This window comes from Leishmania donovani, chromosome 30 (genome assembly GCF_000227135.1).
Source record: "Leishmania donovani BPK282A1 complete genome, chromosome 30".
NCBI lineage: Eukaryota > Euglenozoa > Kinetoplastea > Trypanosomatida > Trypanosomatidae > Leishmania > Leishmania donovani.
Genome location: NC_018257.1, coordinates 883,472 through 907,077, shown reverse-complemented (window position 1 = coordinate 907,077; position 23,606 = coordinate 883,472). Strand labels below are relative to the sequence as shown.

Below are 23,606 nucleotides of genomic sequence, written 5' to 3'. Positions count from 1 at the left end.
AACGTTGCTGGGCGGCATCACAGACGTGGTGGATGGGTTACTCACCCTTTTGGAACGCATACACGCTCAGACATACGTGGAAAAGAAACGCCGGCGGTGGAGACGCCGTTCTTGCTTTCATTTGATTTCTCTTTTAGTATTCGTTGGGGACATTTTCTTTTTTCTCTTGTTTCTTCTGCTGCGGTTGTTTTGCTTCGCTGATTCCAAGCCGTTGGTCCCCCTCTCCCGCCCGATAAAACTACATACACCGCCTACTCGCGCGCGCATCGGGACACAACAGAAAGGGAACGCACACACACACACACACAGACAGACACACACAAGACGCACAGAAGAAAAAGAGAGCGGAGGCGCGGCACCGATTGCAGCAGCATGGCCTCGTCCATCACGCCGGTAGCCTTGCCGAGCAGCGCTCTCCTCAATCCCAAGGAGGCGGCTGCGTTTTACGAGTCCGTGTGCCGTAGCGAAGGCGTCTTTATCCAGTCGACGTTCCTCAAGCAGCTGCTGCTCGGCTCCGTGATCATCCAGTTTGAAAATGGCTACCTTGGCGAGAGTGGGGTGGGCCCCATCATTCGAACCCTTCAGTGCACACCACTTCGTGCTCTGCTCCTCGCAAAATGTGCCTTGAGTACGGAGGACATGAAGATAGTGTGTGCCGGCCTTGCGCAGCACCCGCAGCTGGAGAAGATCGACATCCGTGGTGTTCCCTTGACCATCGGCGGGGCCAAGGAACTGCTGCACCTCGTGACGCATAACACGCGCATTACAGAGGTGCTGATGGACGAGTCGGTGCCAAAGTACGTTGCCATTCAGCAGCAATGCAACCGCCACGCCGAGGCCACGCACCAAATCAGCGAGTGTATGATCTGCGGAGCGGCTGTGTCGTCCAAGGCGGGAACGTCGTGCGAGACGCTGGTCACTCGCTTGCTGCTCGAGTACTTGATGCCCGCCTCAAAGTCTGTGAGCGTCGCGGGTTTGCGAGTGCTGTGCGGTGCTTGGCAGGAGTGCCTCAATCGCAATAAGGGCATTCTAGCGGTCTGCGCTGGCCTATGTGCAGAGTCGCTCGCGGAGGACTTGTGCCGCTGCGTGTCCAGCGTCACCAAGGCCCTCGTGATGCACAAGCCCTACAATGCGCCGAACCTCGTCTTTCTCCGCGCCTACCTCACCCGCGAGCATATGCGACTGCAGGCGGAGGTGGAGGCGGAGCAGGCCCCGCAGCCTGAGCACGGCTCTGCCCCCTCGCCGTCTCTGCTAGTCCCTGGGCCGGTGGATGCTGTGCTGGAGGAGCGATGGCGTACCAAACGTGCTCGCATCGATATCGATGCCTTCTTCCAGGACGACAACCCCCTCTGTCTCCCTCGCTGCACCGTGTGTGGTTGCCCAGCCGAATGCTCCCAGGACGGCCCTACGTGGCTGCTACGCGTGTTACAGAAGGACATCACAGAACATGGGGCCGTGGTTACACCGGTCGCGCTCGTGCGGCTCTGGCGTCTTTTCGGGCTCTACGCGAACCTGCAGCCGTGCTCGCGACGTTGCGTGCGTCACCTGGTGCGTTACGGCTTGTACGGCTACGGCGGTGTGAACTGCAGCTACGCCAGCGGCTACCCGCCACTCTCGAGCGCAGCAGGCGGCCACGCCGCGCTCCAGCGACTTCCTCTCGTCAACTTCAGCGTTGTGGACATCGAGCGGGAGGTGGTCGAGGACGTCTGTGGCGGGGAGCTCAACTGCGCCTTGACCGTGGCAAGTGCACTGGCGGACGAGGAAGCGGCTCCCATGGATCCCTATCTTCTCTTTGCGATTGGTCGGCAGCTGCGCCGACAGTCGGTGCGCACCATTGGCATGGATCTGGCCAGCGCCTGCGAGGCGGCACGGTTGGTCGGCTGTCTGCCTGTCAGCGAGGCGCCGTTCAAGTACCGTGGGCGCAACAGCACCGCCGAAGCCCCACCGCGAGACCTTGTCGCGGACTGGGCCACGTGGAGCAGCAGTAGCGGTGAGGCCACGGTGCGGAAGTGGCTCCACCGCGCCTTTGCTCACCGGCGGCAGCGGGTCTGCGTGGTGGATGGCCCGCATCGCGATCTCTTCGATAACATACGCGCGGCGCTATGGACGCTGCGGCGGCAGGCACGCTCTATCTTGGTGACCGTGAAGTTTGTCGTGGCGTGGCTGTCGCTGCCGAACGGGGTCATAGCGCCTGATACGTCGGTCCACAAGCACGGCTTCTACACAACGGCAAAGGTAATCGGGCAGATCACGCTCCACAGTACGGTGTACATCATTCTCCAGTTCCCGTTCGGCATCCATGTCGGGTACAAGGGCTTCTTCTACCTTCCCAAGACCGTCTTTCTGCAGATCGTCCGAGGGCTGGCCTTTGTCTTTCTGGACACTGTGGGGATAGAGTATCGCTCAGCCGGTCGAGCTGCGTGCGTGCACGGCTACGAGTTGGTTGGACGCCCCGTCGGCGCCACATCGCCGGACGCGCTTGCCCTTCTGCGACGGCTGCTGATGTGCTTAATGGTGTTGGGACTGGAGCAGAGACAGGCTGCCGTCACAGTGTGGGGCGCCGCGCTTGGGTCGTGCGACGTGAAGGAAATGCGACGCCTCTTGAGCCACGAGCATCTGCCGGCGCCGCTGCGGTTTTTGCGCAGCTTATTAGAGGCGAGGCAGGTGGCGATGGCGGCGCCTGACCTCTCAGACTGCCGCCCCGGCATGGGACGGCGACGCCAGGGTCATGCAACGGCGTCGCGCACGTACTGGGAGCGAGTGCTGCTCTTCAGCCGCTTCCCGTCTCAGCTCCTGTTCTTCTTTAGTGAGCTCATCGGCACTCGGGAATGCTTCGATTGGCTACAAGAGGCGCTACGCGCCGCATCGGCCGTGCTCACGACCGCAAAGGACGGCGGTACATCAGACCAAGCGGCACTGAGCTTGAGTACGGTGAAGCAGGGGGCTGATCTCATGTCCCACCCACTCACCTCCACTGCTGAACGCCAGTGGATCGTGACACTCCCAGCCCCGTCGCAGGTGGTCACCATGGTTCGCGTTCCGGAGTTTTCTCTGCAGCTCGATAGCACCCCGACAGGCGTCGCGGCAAGGCGGTCGACATCGGCGTCGCAGCAGCGCAGGAGCGTGAGGCGCGAGCAGATGATATCGATGGCCCCCAAGCATGCCGCGGCCAAGACCCCGAGTCCGCCGTCCGCTCTGCCGTTGGGCGAGAGAAGAAGAAAGACGCTGAGGCAGTCTGCTGTGACCAGCTCGGCGCCGAAAGGATCGCTGAGGGCGAAGTCTGCCGAGAGCCAAGCGTCGGAGGAGGGGATGAGCACCACTAACGCGGCTTCCACGGCCTTGCGGACGGAGAGCCGGCCCTCGTTTCCATTTGACCAGAACCTTCAGCATCAGCTTCATCGGAAGTGGGCGGGCGAAAGGGCAAAGCGGCAGGAGTCCCTTCAAGCAGCGTCGTCGGTTGGGATTCTCGAGTTTCTACGTGCTCTTCGCCAGCCCAGATCGGCTGTGAAGCAACTGAGAAGGGGTTCAAACAGCGCATTGCAGAGGATGCACGCAGATGACATGCACGCTCTCGACGCTTCGAATTGCGGTGACGCGCCCGCGGCGATTCCGGGACGACTTTTGGGCAAGCCGTGGCTGGTGTTGCCGTTTCCGGGGAGTACCGGCAACAGCAACAACACCGCTACTTCCTCCTCGTCACCCGTATCCGACATACTGCTCCTGTTCATTGGTGATACTGTGAGCGCCTACAGTCAGTGTGAGTCCAGACTCCTCTGTGGTCCAGTCGCAATGTGTGACGATCCTTTGCTAGTAGATTTTCCTTTCCGCACGGGTGTTGACGCGGCGGTAGCGCACCCGACTGAGCCTCACCTCGCCTTCTTCTTCTCCGGGAGAGAGTGGCTGCTGTTTGATTTCTACCTGGCCGAGTGCGTGGACGGTCCCTACGCGACGAGCAGCCACGGCCAATTCCGTCGGCTGCCGTCCATCTTTCATGATAGGGTGGATGGCGTTGTGCACATCCCTCATACGCAGCTGCTCGTCTTCTTCCGTGACTACTGCTACGTTGTCTTCGATACGTCCACACGGCACTGCGTCGGTGGCATGGGCTTTCTCGACCCGCCGTCGAGGGAGACCGTTGGCCCAGGTGGCCCACCTGTGTTAGCGGGGCACAACTCCTCCTCCATGCCGCCCGCGCTAATGGACCTGATCCGGACTCTGCAGCAAACAACCGCAGCGTCGCAAAATGCCAAGTCCGCACAAATGCAGCGAGACAAGTCAAGCGATGTGGACAGTGACGCAGACGACGACGCGGCGCGGGCGATGGCCGGTCCAAGCAGCATCGGAACGACAGCGCTGCCGCTCCTGCTTTCCGTGCAGCTCCAGGGACTTCTGGGGACAGCACCCATGACGGCCTTCTGCATTCGGAGTGCCGACTCTGAGAAGAGCACAGAGGCCTGCTATGTGGTGAGTCGCACCGGCGCCGTGATACCAGTGTGCTGGCAGCCCCTGGAGGACGTTGCGTCGGAAGCTGAAACGCAGGAGAGCGGCGCGGGTGTGCGTCCTGAGCGGCAGCGCCGCTGGCTTCTGAATGTACAGGAGCACTCATCTCCCACTACAGAGACGCCCCTGCGGAACCTGCCGCTTCTCTTTCGGCAGTTCACCACAGCGGCGCTCGCGGGCTTGTGTAAGCTGGCCGTTGAGACAGAATGCACGCTTACGCACCCATGCACCGTCTCGGCTGCTTCCTCGCCACAGCTGAGCGTCTTTGATCCTGAGAGGCAGGTGCAAACCAGTAACGTATCCCCGCTCGCCGCCGTGGCCCCGCATGACGCAGGCACAGAGAGAAACAGTGCCACTGCCAACACCTCTTCAGGAGCGCCATACTCGCCTGAGGGCAGCTGTGGAAAGCCACTCTCGACCAGTCCCTTGACAAGAATTACTTCCTCGCTGATTGCGACAGATCTGGGAGAGCGGGTGCCGCTGGCGCTATCGCGCTGCTGGTCAGCGCAGGAAACTGGCATCGAGTTTACGGGGAACTCGACCTGGCACGACGAAGTCTTCTTTTACGGCGACGCAGAGGAGCCGCAGCGGCCGCGTGCGTCTGAGATATCGGATAGTCTCGCTGCCGAAGGCCAGTCGTCGCCACCGCCGCCGCAGCAGGAGGCTTCTGGGGGCGCCGCAGACGTGGACGGTGTGCAACGGGTATCCTTCATTGAATATGACCTCGGCGCCTCCGCTCCGCCGCGCATCTTCACGGCACTTTTGCTGGTCCTCGACACCTCCGCGCTTCCTTCGTCACTTTTGCAGCTCTCCTCCTTGGTGGCCTCCGTGGACAGCAGCACCGATGGCACGATGTACTTTTCCCAGGCTCTTGTTCGAATCACGAGTCCGGTGGTAGCGGCGCGATGGGGTAGCGGCGCCGGGTCTGTGACTTTCTCTGCCGCGCGCTTTTGGAGGCTGCGATTCCGCACGCCGGTGCCGGCCTGTCTCGGTGTTGTTCGTCTCTTCTGGATGGAGACGGCCCCGGGCAGCTTCGCAGAAACGCAGCTGCCCGCGCCCACGGTGCTCTCGCCGTGCATACCGGTAACGCTCACGGCGCCACCGCTACCGCGGGAGCCCAGCGCCGGTGATGGCGATGTCGCAGCCGCGCAGCCGTCGTCTCACAGCGGCAGAGCCGCCACCGGCGATCCCCTCATCATTGAAGCAGAGGAGCTGTTCCAAGCATCGAGGAAGCTGATCTCAAGCGACAATTTTCACCCCGTGTTCGCCGATGACCCGAGTCGCAGCGGCGCCGGCTGGTTCGTCCCGCACGCGGTGATGCCGGTGCTCGTGAGCTCCTCCATTTCTACATGTGTCTTCGTATGCGCTTCCTCCATACTGCAGCTGGGTTGGGCCCACCAGGGCGCAAGCAGTGCTTCACCACAAGCAGAGGCACAGCCCATGGTGCGCCGCACGGGTTTCCGCGACATACCCTACCCTTTTGTGCTTGGCTGGGACGCAGTCTTTTACGTCGCTCCACGCAAGCACCCAGGCAGGGTCGCCCTACTCCGCGGTGATTGGATGCTGCTGTGGGACCTTCACGAGCAGCGACCCCTTAGCGACGTGCTGCTGTGGCGCACCTCGGCACTGCTGGGCAAACTAGGGTCGCTGCCCATCGCCACCGTCATCGCTGTCATCAATTGCTGGTCTAGCGAGGAGGGAGACGCGGTGATCGGTATATTTCACGTCGCGTCTTCGCTAGAGGAACGGGAGGTGAAGTACGTGGAGTTTGATCTGGAAACAGGTGCGGTGCTTGATCTCCCAGTGCTACTGGCCGCATGTTTGACGAATCGCTTCCGTGCACCGCCGCCGCCCCCTGGCAGCACTCTTCATACAGTCTTGTGTACACCAAGCTCGCCGTCGACGTGGTACATGTTTTGGGATCGCAGCGTGCAAAGAGTTTCCAGGGCCGAACTCATGGCCGAGAACGGCAATGGCGGTGATGATGGTGTAGCTGCTGCCGACCCGCTGTCCGAGTCGCGTCTCTTCTATTCGGTGCCGCTCTACCTGAGCGAGTGGGGCCAGCCGCAACACCACTGTAGCGTGTTGCTCGATGTGCCGCAGCTCCTGAAAGACGCGCAAGGGGAGTCGGGCGACGACCTCATGATCACCGGCATGCAACTCTACAGCGCCGGCGGCCGGGCTGGTGAGAGGACGTGCTGGCAAGTGCAGTGCAGCGAGAACGGCGGGGGCGAGTGGAAGGATGTGGCAATGCACTACCAAGCCGCTGGGGGCCGTGTGTGCGGCGACACGCTATGGACGCCAACTGACGCCTGCGCGCTGAGCAAGTGCCCGTACTGGCGGCTGTCGCGTGTGGCGTCCTCGCAAGATCCAAATGCTGCCTTCGCTGCTATGCCGTCGTCGACTGCGTCGGAGTCTGCGGTGGCTCAATCATACTCGCAGCTGCGCTTGCTTACCGTGCCACGACGGCGCTGTCGCCAGCTGCCGACGCGCATTTCGGGCGACGCAGCAACAACACCAGTGGCAGACATCAATTCCTTCTTCTCCCAACGCGCTACAGGAGTCGTGACGCTGTCGTTGCAGCCGTGTGCCTCGGCCACGGCCACTCCCTTGAGCCCTTCGCCTGACGGTGTTACGTACGAGCTGATGTGGGACTACGGATCGTCACCGGTGGCGTTGTGCAGCGTTGCCTTCGAGCCTCGCGATACATCGCCGTTCACCGTTCAGTGCACGTGGACGATGTGGCACAGTAGCACGGCTGCCGGGCCGGGCATCTGCTCCGCCACGACGACAAAGCTGATCCGCGGTAGCGACACTTGCGGGAGGTGCACACTTTCCTGGCTGCCAGATGGCCCCTATCGCTACTGGCGCCTGCAGTGTGAATGGAGGACGATAGCGGGTGCCGCCTCCGGTGATTGCCCCCCGTCCTCTCTCATCATCTCGTCTTTCAGCGCACACGAGTACGACGGCCCCCTTATTACCGTGTACAACGCCGACGGCGGCTGCCTGAGAGCGACACCACTGTTGTGGCCGATGGCAGATCGTGCGACTACGTCGCCATATCAGCTGCAGTGTGTCGCCAACAGCGTTATCCAGCTAATGAACGTCCCGCTGGGCCTGACGCTCTGGGAGACAGAGTTCTTTGGGGAAAGGGGCAGCTGCACGGCTCGCATCGCCGTGGAGTCTACCAACGACGCAAGACAATGGTATATCGCAGCTGAGACGACGATTTGCACGGCAATGGCGACTGCGTCAAGACCGCAGCTGTGCTCGCTCTCGTGGCCGAGCTGCGGAGCACATGTCCTCTGGCGTCTGCGCGTGCTTGAATCATCCGCTGACGTGACGCTGCACTTGACGCGTGTGCGGCTCGGCCACCGCCCGACAGCCAGCCACATCTCCATCTTTGTGCCCCAGCCCACGACGAGTAATCCAAGCTCTGCAGCGACAGCAGCCGCGACCGTCGGAGCCTTGCACAGGAACTTGTCCGTCACGGCTGTGGCGGAAGCACCAGTCGAGCACGCATCCGTCTCGATGCTGAGGTTGACGCGTCCTCAGCGCATGGTGCGGGTGCGCGCCACGCTTCCGAGCAGCGCCGCCCGCTACCACGTAGAGTACCTGGGCCTTGATGGGACTTCGTGGCTTTTCGCAGCCGTGATGGATAGTGGCTGTGCAGATGCACTGTACAGCGCCTACTCGTCGAACAGTTTTTCCGCGGTTGTGGCGTCCGTCTCGTGGGATGGCACCCTTGTTTCCCCCAGTACCCACTGGCGCCTTCGCCCGGTGAATGAAACCTCTCTCGATCAGCCGCAGGGTGTGGAGTGGTTCGAGCACAGCAGTGAGTATGCGGAGCTGGTCGACACAGCAGAGATACCAGGCATGATCGTGAGCACTAGCGGGTTCACGGAGGTACATCTTCCAAGCATGCTGAGCGGCAGCGCACCGCACCGCAGGACAACGGAGGAATCCACGGCGCGCATAGCTCCCCCGATGCCGGTGCTGCAGTGCGCCGCGCAGAGTCTGCAGAGCTCAGACACGGCGCAAGATTCGACGCCGAGTGCGGTGACGTGGTCCTTTCTCTCTCCGGTGATGTTTGACCAGGTTCTGCTGTTCGTTCAGTACACCGTAGACAAACCTGTCGCGCCCGCTGTCGCGGAGGCACTTGGAGAGGAGAGTGGCGGCTCCGCGTCAGCAGACGCGGAGGCGCCAGCGCCAGCGCCGCCAGCACCGCAGGTGTCCGCGAATCAGCCGCTTCAGCAGGTACTCGTAGAGACAAGCGATAATGGGCAGGATTACGTCGCCGTTGCCGAAACCGTGCTGCGCCTGTGCGACCAAACCGTCTCGCTTCGCTGGGTGGAGGTGCCTAAGGCGGCCTTTTGGCGGCTTCGCTTTACCCGACGAGTGGTGCCGCCGGAAGCGTTGCCAGGAGAGGCGCCACTGCCGGTGGACAAGCCATTCACCTTCACTCTTAGCTTGTACGCAGCACGGTGGCTGATTCGACGTGGTGGCCACGCTCTTCTTGCGCAGGTTGCGAAGCCAACACCGGGGCACTACACCAACACCATCTTCCGCTCATGGATCTCTGAAGCCTTCAGTCGTGAAGGTGCTTTTATGCAGTCGTGCCTGCATGCGTTTGAGGAATACACGCGCGCGCAGAATCAACCGCGGCAGACGGACGCCATAAGCCGACTAGGGCAGGTGGCAGGCACTGTGCAGAAGATGAAGCAGATGTACCAGTCCTTTCTGCAGAAGGCCGCAAAGGAGGCTGGGAGCTACATGCGGCTGGGCGGCGAGGAGGCTGCGCAGGAGGCAGACGGCAGAAGCTCGCGCGCGGTAGCCCCTCTGTTGCCACCTTCAATTCCTGCTGAAGTTTCGGAGTGGCTCTCGAAGGAGCATCTCTCGTCGGATATCATCTACCTTCTCGTGGCCTCGACGACAGCCACGTCGATCGGCGGCCCGCATGTGCTACACCTCGCCGAGCTTCTGAATCATCCGCTGGCGTTCCGGCAGGCGCTGCAGTTCACGAAGCGGACAACGTCCTGGTTCTATCCGTGTCTGGAAGCCGTCGGCCCCCTCGCGGAGGACTGGTACGGCTTCCCGGCTTCTAGGGTGTGCGCTTCTCTTTCCGTGTTCTGGAGTCTCTCCACTCTGCTCCAGCGTCAGCTTGGCGCGCTCCTCTCCACGGCGGACGCGATCACACCGCTGAGTGAACACGTCGCAAGCCCGCTCGTTGTCGTTCGCGTCACTGAATCCAACTGGGACCCAATCCACCACTTTCCGACCGTGGCACCGCTCCTCTACGCCGTTGGTTTCCACGAACGACCCTTTACGATGGCCTTCGCAATCAACGACATCGTTTTCACGCCGCCGTATGCCATGGGCGTCCCCAGCACCCGTGACTCACAGCCTCTTGTGAGCCCGTACCCTTACATGATCGCCGCGGGTGTCAACTTTGTGCAGCAATGCCCGCTGGCGTGCTGCCCGGCCCCAGTGATGGATGTGCTGCGCTACATCCTTCCGGCAAGCGCCTTCGTGGTGGATGCAAGAGGGAACGCGATTGTGCTGACCACATTGGTGCTGACTGTCGGCTCTCTTCGCGCGGGCAGCGGAGTCGGCGGCGAGGAGCGCAGCGCGGTGCTGCGCTTCACCGTGTCCGGTAATGGTGTCAACTTTGGTCTCACTGGCCTCGTCATGGAATCGATCGAGTTCGAGGTGTTGATGCTAAGCGCCGATGGCGTCTCCGCGGACCGCGACGCACCTGCGGAGCAGCGCTTCCATCAGATGAACTTTGTCTCTCATGGAGCACGCTTTGTAGGCGGCGCTGGTGCCTTGGCGGGAGGACGGCCAGTGGCACAGCCGGAGAATGATGTGTCAACCCCTGAAGTGGAACTTCCTTTGAGTTTGATGGGTGCCGTGGATAGCGACGGGCTGCCCTTGGTTAGCCTCCGCGGCGATTTCGGAAACGCTCGCTTTGCCACGGTTGCGGAGCTCCCTGGCGCCGTAGTGACTCACCTGCAGTTCACAACCATCTGCCATGTGGAAGGCTCCGTACCCGTGGTGGACGCATCCTCGACTGGAGGCGGAGAAGGCGACAGCAACGTCGCGCATTGGGTCTTTGCGCCGCTGGAGGGCGAGGGACAGGTGCTCCTCCCGGGGGTGTTGTGCAGCTGCAACTGTGCCTGCACGGTCGACACCACGTGGGGAGAAAGTGAATTACCGGTGCGACTGAGTAGCTTTCACATCGCGGTGGATCGCTGCGCTGTCGAGGATCTGGAGGCGATCTTTCGCGCGTGCAGGGGCGACGAGCGAGACCTCGGCCAGGAGCTGTTTTTGTCGGCAAGGCGGGACGCCACGGCGTATGATGTGGGTGGGTTGCGTATTGAAGTGGCTGCCTCATTGCGCGTGTTGACGGGCCACGTCGTAGATGACCGAGTGCGCTTGTCACTGAAGGGCATGGCGGTCCTGAGTCTGGAGAACACGGCTATACCTGATGCGACGCTCGAGATGGACTGTGAGGCCGGCTTCATCGCTCTGACGGCGCGGTGCGTGCACTCGCTCGTGGTTGGCGCCATTCTCGTAGAGGGATGTACGGAGAAGCCCATCTTGATGCAGCTTCTCCGCCCAGTCGGTGTGCCTCGGGGTATTGGTGAGAGGACAGACCAGGGCTCAGCCCCCGCTTCGGCAATCCGTTTCTTGGTGTGTGGCTACGGTCGCCTCTTCAGCGCCCATCACATGGCGCAGGTGACGCTCGAATTGTCGCAAAGCACGGAGCGGTTCAACTCCGTGACTTTAGTCGCCGCGTCTTTGCGCCACGTCGGCCTCGCCGTTACTCTCCAGGATTGTGTTGTGTCGGAAGTGTGGCGCTTCGCTCAGATGACCATCAATGAGCGTGCTCTACGAGGCGTAATTGAGCGTGACATGGGTGGTGTGCCGATCATTGCGGCGATGCAGGCTCACCAAATCCCGTTGGCACTCTCTATCGCCTCGATAGCCCCAGAGCCGTACGACCTTGTGGCGCAGCGCCTGTCGTGCCGCGTGAAGGGTCTGCTCTATGGCACATGCTTTGACGTGGTCACCTCTGTTGTCGCGCCTGACGACTCCGACGACCTGTGGTCCCTTCTTGGGGCCCAGTGCATCCCTGCAATGCTCGAGCAGTGCGAAGCAAATCTGTGGGCCTCCTATGCTAACGTTATTGGGCTGCGCGAGACCAGCAGTGGCTGCCGCCCCGACACGGACGCCACTGTATAGAACGAGTGTTGTGAGACTGCATTTCCGTTGCAGGATTCTTCCTGGTCTGTTAGTCGTTTGTTTCCTTGGCTGTACTTGGCTCTCGCACGTCTTTGTGAGGGGATGTACTTGTTTCGCAGCATGCAGAGCTCCATCGTTGGCGGCTGTGTTCCGTGCCTTTATTTTTCTGGTCAGGTTCCCCTTCTCCACTTCCATGTATAGCCCCGGAGATGCGCCGAGAATCTCAAATTGCAACTAGACCGCTGAACTCGGAATACCCTCCCACACACCCCATTTCGCGCATGCTCCGGAAGGCCGACGATCTTGTTCGCTCGAGTTTAGTTTCGCGCATCTTCGTCGGCTCTCTCCTCACCTCTTCTCCTGCCCCTCCCCCCCCCCTCCCTCCCTCTCTCTCTTGTGGGAGACGAAAAGGGCATGCCTGAAATGGGAACTGCCCTCTTTGCCCTCCACCGGCTCCACTGCTCTCCTTGCTCGGCATCCCCCGCTTCTTTTTTTTTTCTTCGTCTACCCTACGCATGCATGTCGCCAGCACCACGGCGCATACCGGGGCTCACTTTCTCCAGCCCACTTGCTGTTGCTTTGCCGGCCGCATCTCTCACCCTCTTTCTCGCGGCTGTACATCGCACTTTCTTTCACTAGGGTATTGCCACCACCGCCGCACCACCACACCCAGCACCACCACCAGCAGCAGCACGGGGGACGCGGAAATGTCCGCGCACGACTCCTCAGCGGTGGTCCTCATCGCCCACATGAATGACATTGAGCGGCAGCGCCGCGTGCTGAGCATGAGCCAAAGGGAACAGGAGGCCAAGATCGCCTTTACCACCGCAGAGAAGGAGCAGCTGGTGCAGGCCGCCAAGGCTGCGGAAGCCGAGGAGGCGCAGCTGAAAGACGACCTCGAGGTCCTGGCGGCAGAGCAGCAGCAACTGGAGTTGCAGAAGATGGAGGCCACCGACCGCCTACGCAAGACGCAGGCAGAAGAAGCGCTGCACACGGCAGCCATCGAGGTCGACCTGCAAACGCTGGCGAAGGAAAAGGTCCTTTGGCACGAACGGGCACAGGACCTGGAGTCGTTGCGGCGCTCGTGGGAGGAGGACGCCGCTACGTCGTCCTGCATCGGCGCGCTGCGCCAAGAGAGCGAGATGCTCGCGCTGTTGAAGACAGAAAAGACAGCTGTTGAGGATGCGTTGGCAGAGACCATGGCAGCTATTGAGAAAGTGCGAGCTGAGCAGCAGGCTCGGCTCACGTGCGTCGGCCCCATTGGTGCCGCTGCCGATGCGGTGCAGTGTTCTGGGCTAGCTAGGGCGCTGGCATCTATGCACGACTCGGCTTTGAGCGATGGCAACTCTGCAACCGTCAACGACGACGACTCGGCAGCCGCTCTCGAGGAGGAGATGAAGCGGGCTGACTACGAGGCCGCGCAGGCGACAGCTCGTCATGGGCGAACCATTGCAGTCTTGCAAAGAGAAGTGGACGCGCTTTCCACCCGCGCCGGCGAGCTGCAGCAGCTGCTCTCCAGTATCGGGGCGTCGCGGCAGGAGGTGCTTTCCCGCACGCGAGACCTCCAGCACTGCAAGGAGACGGGTCTTTGCCGTCGCTGCTTCACGTAAGGTATGACTTGTGAGGGGCGACAATCCGAGATGGCGGGAGTGTTTTCGTTTTCTTCCTGTGCCACCGTATTCGGTGGCTGTCTCTCTCTTTCTTTTTTTTCCTTCTGCTGTGCTTCTTCATGTGGCTTACCTTCATGAGTGCTCATCTGCTAATTCGTTCAAACGACCGAGGCGACTTTGTGCTGGACGCCCCTGCACCACACACACACACACATACACAGAGAGAAAGAGAGAACTTGTGCCGTGCAGGAAAATTAAGGGCTACCGTTCCGCTCGGACGTAGCGGTGCAGCTTTGCCGCACTCAGTTGCACAACAGAGGGTGCCAATTTGCAGAAATCCGACCCTGATGCGCGTGTAGGGAAGTGAGAGGCAGCGTGCGCACTGTAGCTTTCCTGCTGGCTTCTTCGACGCGCTCGCCCTTCTCCTGCCAGCACATTTGACCTTTCTTGCCGGCGTCTGCCTCACTCGCTCTTCTCATCTTGACGTGCGTGTCTGTTCACAACACCCGCTCTGGTGCTGCTTTGTGTGATGCGTTGTTGCACCATCCTGCGCGCCACCACATTGCACGCCCGCGCAACTGTGGTTCACTTTACCACCTCCTCTTCCTGCTATCGCGCTCTCGAGAACGGCAACGGCTGCATATATTTTTTTTCTTTTACTGATGAAGAGTATGTCAACATACATACACGTATACGCAAAAGGACACCCTCAGCGCTTCTGCTTCACCTGTCTCTGGCTCAATCTCGGCGAACCTCCGCTGCACCCGCACGTGCACGTACCTATCATACGGGATTCCCTCTGTTGCTAACAGAGCCACCGAAAGAGGGAGAGGGAGAGGGAGAGAGTGCTATCTAAACACGCACGCAAAGGCACCGGCGGCATCCGCGCTATTCGTACTAGCCCTCTTTGCCCTCCTCTGTGCCTTCTGCTGTGTGTGTGTGTGTGTGTGTGTGTTGGCCTGGGCACCCTTTTACTCGGTCTCTCGTTCTCTCTTATTTGTAGTCATCGCCGCTCTCTTGCCTTCTCGGTATCGCTGTTCCACCATGCTCCGTGGTCTGCGCAATCGCATGAAGCGCGAGAATGAGCCTCGCGTGCTGATTCTCGGATTGGATAACGCGGGCAAGACGACGATTCTGAACAAGCTAGGCGTGGCTGAGGAGCACCCCGTAGAGGCACCTGAGGGACCAACGCAGGGCTTCAACGTCATGAATGTGAACCGCGACGGCAAGCGCGCCAAGCTCTGCGACTTGGGAGGTCAGCGTGCCCTGCGCGAGTTCTGGGAGGACTACTACGCCAACACAGACTGCATCATGTACGTCGTCGACTCCTCCGACCAGCGTCGCCTCCACGAGGCGCACGAGGCGTTTGTCGATGTCGTAAAAAGCGTGCCGAAGGTGCCTGTTCTGGTGCTCGCAAACAAGCAGGACTTGGCTACCGCGAAAGACCCGCAGACGGTGGCCGAAGCGCTCGAGCTGAGCGACTACCGTGACCGCTCTTGGCACATTCAAGGGTGTAGTGCGAAGTCTGGCGATGGTCTCGAGGAGGGCGTCGCATGGATCTTCGATGCGTGCAATGTAAAGTAGAACTTGAAAACTGGAAGAAAAAGCAGCACAGCCGCGGTTGCAGAGGTTGTCTTTTGACTATGTCAGTGTGCTTGTGTGCCGGGTGTTCATGCACGGCAGTGGTGAACGTACATACGTGCAGCAGCACGATCGCTGCAGTGAATCGACGGGTGTGCGAAACTGCGTGGACTGCCTTATAGTATTCTCTCTCATACGCTCTGGTATGTGTGTTTTTTATTATGTCTCGTCGCTCTTGTCATCTCTATCCGGCCACGTCTGCTACTAGTGCCAGTGAGCCTGCTTGCCTGCTAGTTGGCTGCCGCGTGCGGTGTGTGTGTGTGTGTGAGTGCGTGACGGTCTACCCATCGGCGCGTGATTGAGTCTGTAAGTGTTATGCGTGTGTCTGTTTATGTGTGTGCGTGTGGATGTGTAAGCGGCGCTGTACTCCAATCACATGGACACGAAACCTCGCAGCCTAGTTGATTGCGTCGTATTCGAGGCTCTTCGACACCGTGCCTGGTCGGCATCACAGCCTCTGGACGGTGCCGATGATGAACACACACACGCATACATGCGTTGGCTGTTGCAACACTCGACGCAGACGTGCACAAACGCATTGCTGCGCTCGTTTTTTTTTTTGGTGTGTGTGGTCTCTGGCTAGATGCATAGGGAAGGAGGGAGGGGCGAAACCGCCGAAGACAAGCTGCTGACGCCCCCTTCCCCTCTGTATCTCCTTCACATGGACGGCGCACACGGAAACGGGCTCCAGTGGCTCTCTGCTTTCTTGCGCCTTTTGTTTTTCTTTCCTTCACTTTAGTGCGACAGCGCGTGCGAGGGTGTTTCGGCACTGATCGGTTCGCAGGCTGCTTGCTCCCCCCCCCAAACACACACCCCTCCCCTCCTTAACCCCACACATACACATCTAGTCATGCACATAGAAGAAAGCGGGAGAAGGTGATTTGACTTTATTACCCTCATCTCTGCCGTCTTTCCCCATTAGCGGCAGCGCACTCCTCGGATCAGTGTACCCTGCCGCCATCTTTTCTTGGGAGGAACCCGAGCGCCCTCCACCGCCGATCTCCGCCGACCTTCTCCGTCGCGTGGCATCTTTGTGCGACCCTCTTTTTTCGCCGGCGCACATTCGCACACATCTAGAATCATGTCCGCGCGTGTCATCACATGTGGTATCTGCTTCAATGTGCTCGATCACCCGCTGACGTTCGACTGCCAGCACTCCTTCTGCACCGGCTGCGTCCGAAGACAACTTTCCGAGAATGGTAGCAACGGCTTCCAGTGCCCGCTATGCGCCACTTCCCACACCGAGGTACACTTGCACAATCTCGCGCAGTACGCTGACCACGAGGCTGAGGTGTATGTGGAAATACTGGCGCGCGGCACGTCCAATCCGCCGAAGTGCCAGTGGTGCGAGACGACGTCTGCCAAAGTGCAGTGTGGTGAGTGCATGTGCGTGTACTGTGAGGACTGCTGCATTGCTGTGCACAGGAACAGCGCCAAGCGTGATCATGCCATTGGCAAGCTTAGCGAGTCGAGTCGAAACTTCATGACACGATGCCCGCTGCGTGGGCATGAGGAATACCGAGCCGAGTTTTTTTGCTCGCAGTGCCGGCAGGTGTGCTGCGCCTACTGCCTGCAGGTCGGGCCGCATCGCGACCACCTCCATGTGACGGTGGCGGTGGCCGCTGCAGAGGCGCGGCAGCAGCTGTCGCGTGACATGGAATCTCTCCTCGAGGTCAAGCACCGATTAGAGCAACAGGCGGCGGAGATGAATCGCGTCTCGTTGCTCTACTCTGACACGTACGATGCCGTCGAGAACATGGTGACGGAGCGCTTCGAGGCGTTCAAGCAGCAGCTCATGCAGCGCGAGTTGGAGGTGCGGCGCACCCTGACAAACCTTCGCGATAGCGGTGATGCCGCGCTGACGGCGTCGCGGCGGCAGTACCTCGACAAGCTGAACAGCGTCAACGAGACTCTCCTGCAGTTTCACACGATTCAGAACGGCGGCACAGACGACGAGGTGCTGAAGCGTCACTCGCAGTTTGGCAAGTGCCTCAACACGGATCTGCCCGCCGTGACGGGGAGCGGCTTCAAGGTGGTCAGCCTGGGCGAGATGACGTTGACCAGCCTCGACATTGGCTTAGATTTGCAAACAATAGAGCACAACCATCCCACTTTATCTAGACTGAACCGATCCGGCAGGCTTAGCGCGGCGAGCAACATGTCCATGAATGGCGGCGGCTCTGTCTCCCCCTTCGCCGGCAATACCTTATCGACACCCCTGCGACTCACCTTCCCCGTCGACGACGATGTCGAGGCGACCGTTCTGGCAGAAGGAGTGCGACTGCGGTGCGTCGCCAGCGGCGGTGGCGATACGCAAATTGGCGTGCGCAGCAAAGAGATGTTCCAAACACTTCTTGACCAGTTCCCAGAGGACCGCGGTGTGGTGTCGTGGCAGGTGCGCCTCGACTCCATCTCGGACACCTTCATTGGCGTGGTGGAAAAGACGTCGCAGTCCTCACAGGTGCCGGAGGGGTTCTACTGGAAGGCGGCCTGCGCCGACGTGGTTGACGGTCGAATCGGCCGCTACACACCTGCCGTGCGCCGCCTCCCCGTGTGCCGCAACGGCGATCGTATTCGTTTCTTGTACGATGGCGTGCAAGGCACCCTTCGAATCGTCGTGAACGGCAGTGACGATCGCGGCGTTGTGGTGGCCGACCTGCACCCCCGCATCGCTGCTTGCTTTGTCTTTTACCCCGGCGAGTCCCTTACCATCCTCTTCTAGGCAGGGTCGCCCACGATGGGCGGGTGCATAATGTCCTGCGAGATGACTTGAACACACTCGTCACGGCGGAGGAGAAGGGGACGACTACGGGCTCCCACGACTGGGGCGTTTGGCTCCATGCGCCGTCTACCGTCACACATCCTTGTGCGCGTGTGTGTGTTTCTTTTTTGGAGAGGTTGCGATGGTGGTGACGTAGGGGGACATGTGGCGATTTCTGCTTGGCTGTCGTCATGGTGTCCGTACCCAGGGTGACCGGTGGCTGGCGCGTTGCAATGCGTTCTTGTTTGTTCGCTATCGATCTGTTTTTGTTGCTTCCTCTCTCCCTGCCCTCCCGTGGTGGGAGAAGGCGAACAAAAGTGTAGGCGTAAAACTGAACTGCCCCCCCCCCCATATGCGACCGATTCTCTTCCATTCCTCCTGCACCTTCTCTTCTCTCTCTCACCGTTGTACATCTTCCCTCTGTCCTCGCCGAGCGTCCTTAGGCGTTCTCTCGCTATGTGGGCTGCCGTGCGGTGTATCTCTGCGGGCAGCGCAAAAGCGAACCGAAGGATGCATTGCTTTCTCGGGAAGTGGACGTGGAAGGAAGCGCGTGATCGGGGGAGAGGACGAGATGGCGAGATGGCGGGAGCGTTTCAAGGGGACGGGGAAGGGGGCGAGAACGAGGCAGCGCGGACACCGTCCGTAGAGGACCGTGTTGTTGACGGGTGTAACGTTGCTGCGTTTCCACAGAGCTCTTTTTTTGTCGCCTCTCGTTTTTCGTTGATGTGCTTACTCACCATAGACACAACTGCTGCCACTAGCGGGGCTTGTCCTTCTCCCTTGTGGACTGCCTATTCTACCTCAGGACCGTGTGCTGGAGTGTGTGTGTGTGTGCGTGTGCGTGTGCGTGTGTGTGCGTTTTTTCGTTTTGTGTTTTTCCGTTTATCATGGACGTTGCTCATCTACCCCGCCGTCTGCGGAGGACGAAAGGAGCGTGCCTACGACTCTCTTCTATGCCCTCCTGCCCTCCCTACCCTGCCCTGCCTCCTCTTGCTGACCTGTGCAAATTAGCAACGTACTCGCACGCTCAGCAAGGCGAACGAGCATCATGGTGAAGGAGATGCTGAGATGGTCTCCTACTGTGTACGAGCGTTTCACTCGACGCTCGGCCTTTGAGTTCACAGGAGGGGACGGGGGTAAAGGGAACTGGGGCGAGGGCGGATTCTCGGGGTGCGTTTTGCATCGAGGCGCGGTGGCCCCTGGTCTTGAGGGAATCATGATGGTCCACGTTTGTCACCGGATCACGGATGCGAAAAGAGCATCGCAGACATCTTTTTTTTTTTCGCTCACGCGATCTTTAGAGTACGGCTTGTGATAAAGCCTGTCCTCGCTGGCCCCTGACAGCCTTGACTGCTCTGCTCCACTCTGACTTTCTCTCTCCGCCTCTTTCCCGCTCTTCTCGTTCCCTTGTGCGCTTCCTTATCTTCCGCACCGACTCCATACATTCCGCCACCTGCAGCATGTGCGCGATCGATCGTCGTCACAGTTGAATTTGCACGCCCTCATCTGAATCCCCCTTTTTGTTTTTCTGATCTCTTCTCGGTTTCGTTTTTTGTGTTTTTTTTTTTCGGCTAGGTGCGTGCGTGTGTGTCTGTGTTGTGTGCTGTGTAGTGGAGCGTGTGACTGCGTGAGACTCCATTTCTCTCCCCCCCTCCCCCGCCCGCCCTGCCATCCTCCTCACCACAATCACCACACAGGCCCTCGGCTTCTTCCGGCACGTTCTCTCTCCAGCGTTCACCGCCTACCGCCTCTACCCTTTCTCACCCCTCACCCCCTCCTTAGCATTCGGGCTCCAGCTCCTCACCACTCCTATCATTGCTTCAAACTCAGCTCTGCTCCCCCACCCCCATCCCCACCCCCTTCTCTCCCCTCCTCTGCTTACCTCACAGCATTTGACGTTCGGTGCTGTTGCTCGTGCTTGTCCGCCGGCTGATTCACCTTCTCCGTCGGTCTCTGCGATACCGCTGCTTGGGCCGCCATTATCTTCGTTTTCTTCCTTAAGTCCTGTTGTGGGGTGTGCGTTATCAACGCAAAGCCAACCTTGCCACAAGGGGGCGACCGTTGACACCAGGAGAGAGAGAGAACGACCTTCTCATCTATGGAAGATAAGGCTTGACTCACTGCTCAGTCTATGCAGCCGTCTTGATTGTCTCTGACGTTGTTTTCTGTCTCGCTCTTTTTATCTTTCCCCCAACTCAGAAAAGCAGAACGAACGTGCGCACGCCGCAGGAGAAGTTGAAGCAGTCCGTCTGCACTCATCCGTTCGGCTGCGAAGGTGTCTTCTACGTTGCCGCGTTGGAGCACCCCACTGTTTTTTCTTCGTGTTTTTTTTTTTGGTTCGTCGCGTTCCCCGACCCTCCTTGCGCCATCAGAAGCTTGTCTTGGAACTCCCTCAAAGAGACCTCTTACACGACAGCGACCCCCTCCCTTCCTCCGTCGTAAAGTACTGACCGCGTGCTGCGGCGCACGTAAGACACAGCCATCATGACCACCATCTCCCAGTACCTCAATGAGCGGCTGAAGGACAAAAGCCCGACGCAGGTTATTGCCATCACGCTCAGCGGCGCCGTCGCGGTGCGCATCGCGGTGGACTGCTTCCGCGATGGCCGCTTGACGGCGCGCAGCTACCAAGCGGTGTGGCGCGGCATCCGCACTCTAGCGGCCCCCATAATCCGCAAGGAGGTCAAGAAAGCGGTAAGTGGGGTGAAGATGCCGTCGAAGGAAGGCGAGTTCAAAGCCCTCGTTCTGCCGGAAAAGTCCCGCTCTGAGGCGGAGGTGTTGCAGCTGGTCACCCAGCTTCACCACGACCTTGACCTCAGCTACGAAAAAGGTTTCTTCAGTGGAGCCGTCTACCACGGTGGCCGATCGCACACCGCCTTCATGAACGACGTTATGGCCATCTTCCAGTGGAGCAACCCGCTGCACAGCGACATCTTCGGCGCGACGCGCAAGATGGAGGCGGAGATTGTGTCCATGGTGCTGCACATGTACAATGGCCATTTACTTCCGGACGCCGGAGGCGTCGTGACGTCCGGAGGGACGGAGAGCATCATGATGGCCCTTAAGACGTACCGCGACTGGGGACGCGTGACACGCGGGATCGAACACCCGTCGGTGGTGGCGCCCATCACCATTCACCCCGCGTTCGACAAGGGGGCAGAGTACTTTGGCATTGATCTCATCAAGGTGCCGGTGCTGGCGACAACCGGCCGCGTGGATCCAAAGGAGATGGAGAAGTACATCCGGTACGACACGATCGCCGTCGCGGCGTCGGCGCCAAACTTTCCGCATGGCGTCGTCGACCCCATCGAGGAGATTGCGGAGATGGCCTACAAGCACAACATCGGCATGCACGTCGACTGCTGCCTGGGCGGCTTCATCATGCCCTTCCTCGAGAAGACTGGCCGTTCGGCGCCGGTCGTGGACTTCCGCAATCGCGGTGTCACGTCGATCTCGTGTGACACGCACAAGTACGGCTACGCACCTAAAGGGACGTCGACGGTCATGTACCGCTCGAAGGAGCTGCGCAGCTTCCAGTTCTGCTGTGTTTCGGAGTGGCCAGGCGGCATGTACTGCTCGCCTGCTGTGAGTGGGTCAAAGCCAGGCAACGTGATTGCCGGCACGTGGGCGGCGATGGTGCGTATGGGTATGGAGGGCTACATCGATTGCTGCCACAAAATCGTCACAACACGCGAGACGATGACGACGGAGTTGAGCAAGCTGCCCTACATACGCATCATTGGTGAGCCGACCGCGAGCGTCTTCGCCTTTACGAGCAATGTGATCGACATATTCCGTCTCGGTGACGATCTCAAGTTACGCGGCTGGGTACTGAACACCCTCCAGTTCCCATCCGGCTTGCAGTTTAGTGTGACGCTGCTGCAGACGCCAACGGCAGTCACGGCGCGCTTCCTGAGCGACGTGAAGGAGATAGGGGACACCCTCTTTGCCGAGAGCGAGAAGCTTATCGCCGATGGAAAGAAGCCCGTACTCGGGGAGTCGAGCGGCACGCTCTACGGCACGGCACAGCGCGTTCCTGATCGCACGATCATCAAGGATGTGCTTCGCGAGTTCCTGAACACTTACTACCAAGCTTGATGTATGTGGCAGGAACATGTGTGAGTTTGCCGCACCAATGGCAGGCGACAACGCTCTGGCGTGTCTAGCTCCGGCCTCTTCGCGCATGCGCGGAGGCGTGCGGAGAGAGAAATGGACAGCGGGGCACCCTTCAAGAGTGAAGGCGATTCGTACCCCTGCGCAGCTTTTTTCCTCTCTCTTTCTGGGCAGGGACGCGAGTGTCGACGTCACTGAAGAAGGCGACCCATTCCCTATGGACACGGTCGGACTGTGTAGGTGGACAACCCCCCCCCCACCCCCCGACCGACCCCTCTCATGCACACACAGGCACGCCAACGTCGCTTCCGCTGCCCGTTCCACGTTTTTGCCTGGATGATCCCTCCATCGATCAAACCCGTGCAAACGAAACGGAGGAAAATGGTGCGCCTTGTCGTGCTCCCGCTTCTACGCCCCACCCCCACCCCCGGCCTCTCTGAGTCTCCGCGTGCGCGCGTGTGCCTCTGCGGGGTATCGTTCCCTCTTTGCCCTTTTCCTTTGGTGCCTGCGGCGCTCAGCTTTGCGTGTCTTCTCGTACACTTTACCGCCGCCGCCCCCCCCCTCCTCCTCCTCCGCCGCCGCCGCCCTCCTCCTCCTCCTCCTCCGCCGCCGCCCTCTCGCCCGTCTCTTTCTCCGTTTTCTTAACCGTTCATAGTTTTATCGTGTAGGCTTCGTTTTCTTTTTCTTTTTTTTTTCGTTGTTGTTCTGAGAACAAGTGCGCGCACATCCACGCTGTACGGACTGAGGCACGTGCGCTGCAGGTGTCTGTGCGCGTGGATCTCTTCGTCTTACCGTTTTCCACCCTCTTCCCTCATTGCATACAAATGTGCGATACCTTCCCCTCTTCCCCCCTCTCTGCCTCCCCCCCCCCAAAAAAAAAACACAGCCTTCTCCTCTCTTCGTTGGCTTTTGTGCTTCGCGTTTCCCTCGCGCAAGCATCTCTTCCGCGTGCATTTGCATGAGTGTAGTGCCTTGCATGTGTGCGCCCCCGGCGCACTGTTGCTCGCCCGAGGAATTGGTGCTTGCCTCGACTGTAATGTGTTGATGGGACCAAGGATCTACGGTGGTCTCTTCCGCTCCCAGTTGTTCTTGTGCTGGTGTAACGCGACTCTCCCGCTCTGTGGAAGTTTCCTCGCCTTTGTGTTTTTTTTTCTCAGCGTTATGCTTGCTGTATCGCTGTGTTGCTTTCTCCATCCCTCACTGATGCCGGGAGGGCACACACACACACACATCTCCGTGCGTGGTATCCTCAGGGCACTGTGGCACGCGCTCTCCTTCTCTCTCTGCGTGGATGCCCAGGCAGCTCCTATTTATCCCCTGCCCAACGTCGAATGCATCTCTTCTGCTGACAGGGTCCAAGTGCCGACGACGTAGGGAGGCCGGAGCGATGTATTGCTGCTGATGTCGGCGGTCAGGTGATGGGCAGTGTGGCGTCAGGGCGACCTGCGTCCGTGCACACACTTGTGCCATCCACATGATGGGCAGAGTGTCAGCCTGGCTCGAGCGCAACCTATCACCCGGAGCCCCTCGCACTGGCCCACTGATGTGTGTGTGTGTGTGTGGGAGGGCGGGAGGCCTGAGGCGCGTGGGGTGGGTGGAGTTTAATGCCGGGGCCGTGCTCGCAGATGACTGCGTCGCCGCATTGCTGTACGTTGCGCGTGTCTAGCGCTGCTTTGGACCAGGCGCATGGCGCCCTCTGACGGGGCCGGTGGGGTCGAGCGAAGTTGAGCTCGTGT

At 60.0% G+C, this 23,606-nt stretch overlaps 5 protein-coding genes across 5 annotated transcripts; all 5 read left to right on the top strand.

The window, feature by feature from the left end:
* Positions 1-372: 372 nt before the first annotated feature.
* On the top strand, positions 373-11,745 carry LDBPK_302400 (hypothetical protein, conserved; the record flags this gene model as incomplete). The annotated part of the gene is made up of 1 exon (XM_003862904.1): positions 373-11,745. One exon carries the CDS (start codon positions 373-375, stop codon positions 11,743-11,745), a length of 11,373 nt encoding a protein of 3,790 aa, XP_003862952.1.
* A 707-nt stretch (positions 11,746-12,452) lies between these two features.
* On the top strand, positions 12,453-13,355 carry LDBPK_302390 (hypothetical protein, conserved; the record flags this gene model as incomplete). Its single annotated transcript, XM_003862903.1, has 1 exon — positions 12,453-13,355. The coding sequence occupies one exon, from the start codon at positions 12,453-12,455 to the stop codon at positions 13,353-13,355; it is 903 nt and encodes a 300-aa protein (XP_003862951.1).
* Positions 13,356-14,399: 1,044 nt separating this feature from the next.
* Positions 14,400-14,939, top strand: LDBPK_302380 (ADP-ribosylation factor-like protein; the record flags this gene model as incomplete). The annotated part of the gene is made up of 1 exon (XM_003862902.1): positions 14,400-14,939. The coding sequence occupies one exon, from the start codon at positions 14,400-14,402 to the stop codon at positions 14,937-14,939; it is 540 nt and encodes a 179-aa protein (XP_003862950.1).
* Positions 14,940-16,077: 1,138 nt separating this feature from the next.
* LDBPK_302370 (zinc-finger protein, conserved) lies at positions 16,078-17,718 on the top strand (the record flags this gene model as incomplete). Its single annotated transcript, XM_003862901.1, has 1 exon — positions 16,078-17,718. One exon carries the CDS (start codon positions 16,078-16,080, stop codon positions 17,716-17,718), a length of 1,641 nt encoding a protein of 546 aa, XP_003862949.1.
* Positions 17,719-20,241: 2,523 nt separating this feature from the next.
* LDBPK_302360 (sphingosine phosphate lyase-like protein, putative) lies at positions 20,242-21,855 on the top strand (the record flags this gene model as incomplete). Its single annotated transcript, XM_003862900.1, has 1 exon — positions 20,242-21,855. One exon carries the CDS (start codon positions 20,242-20,244, stop codon positions 21,853-21,855), a length of 1,614 nt encoding a protein of 537 aa, XP_003862948.1.
* Between the last annotated feature and the right edge of the window lie 1,751 nt (positions 21,856-23,606).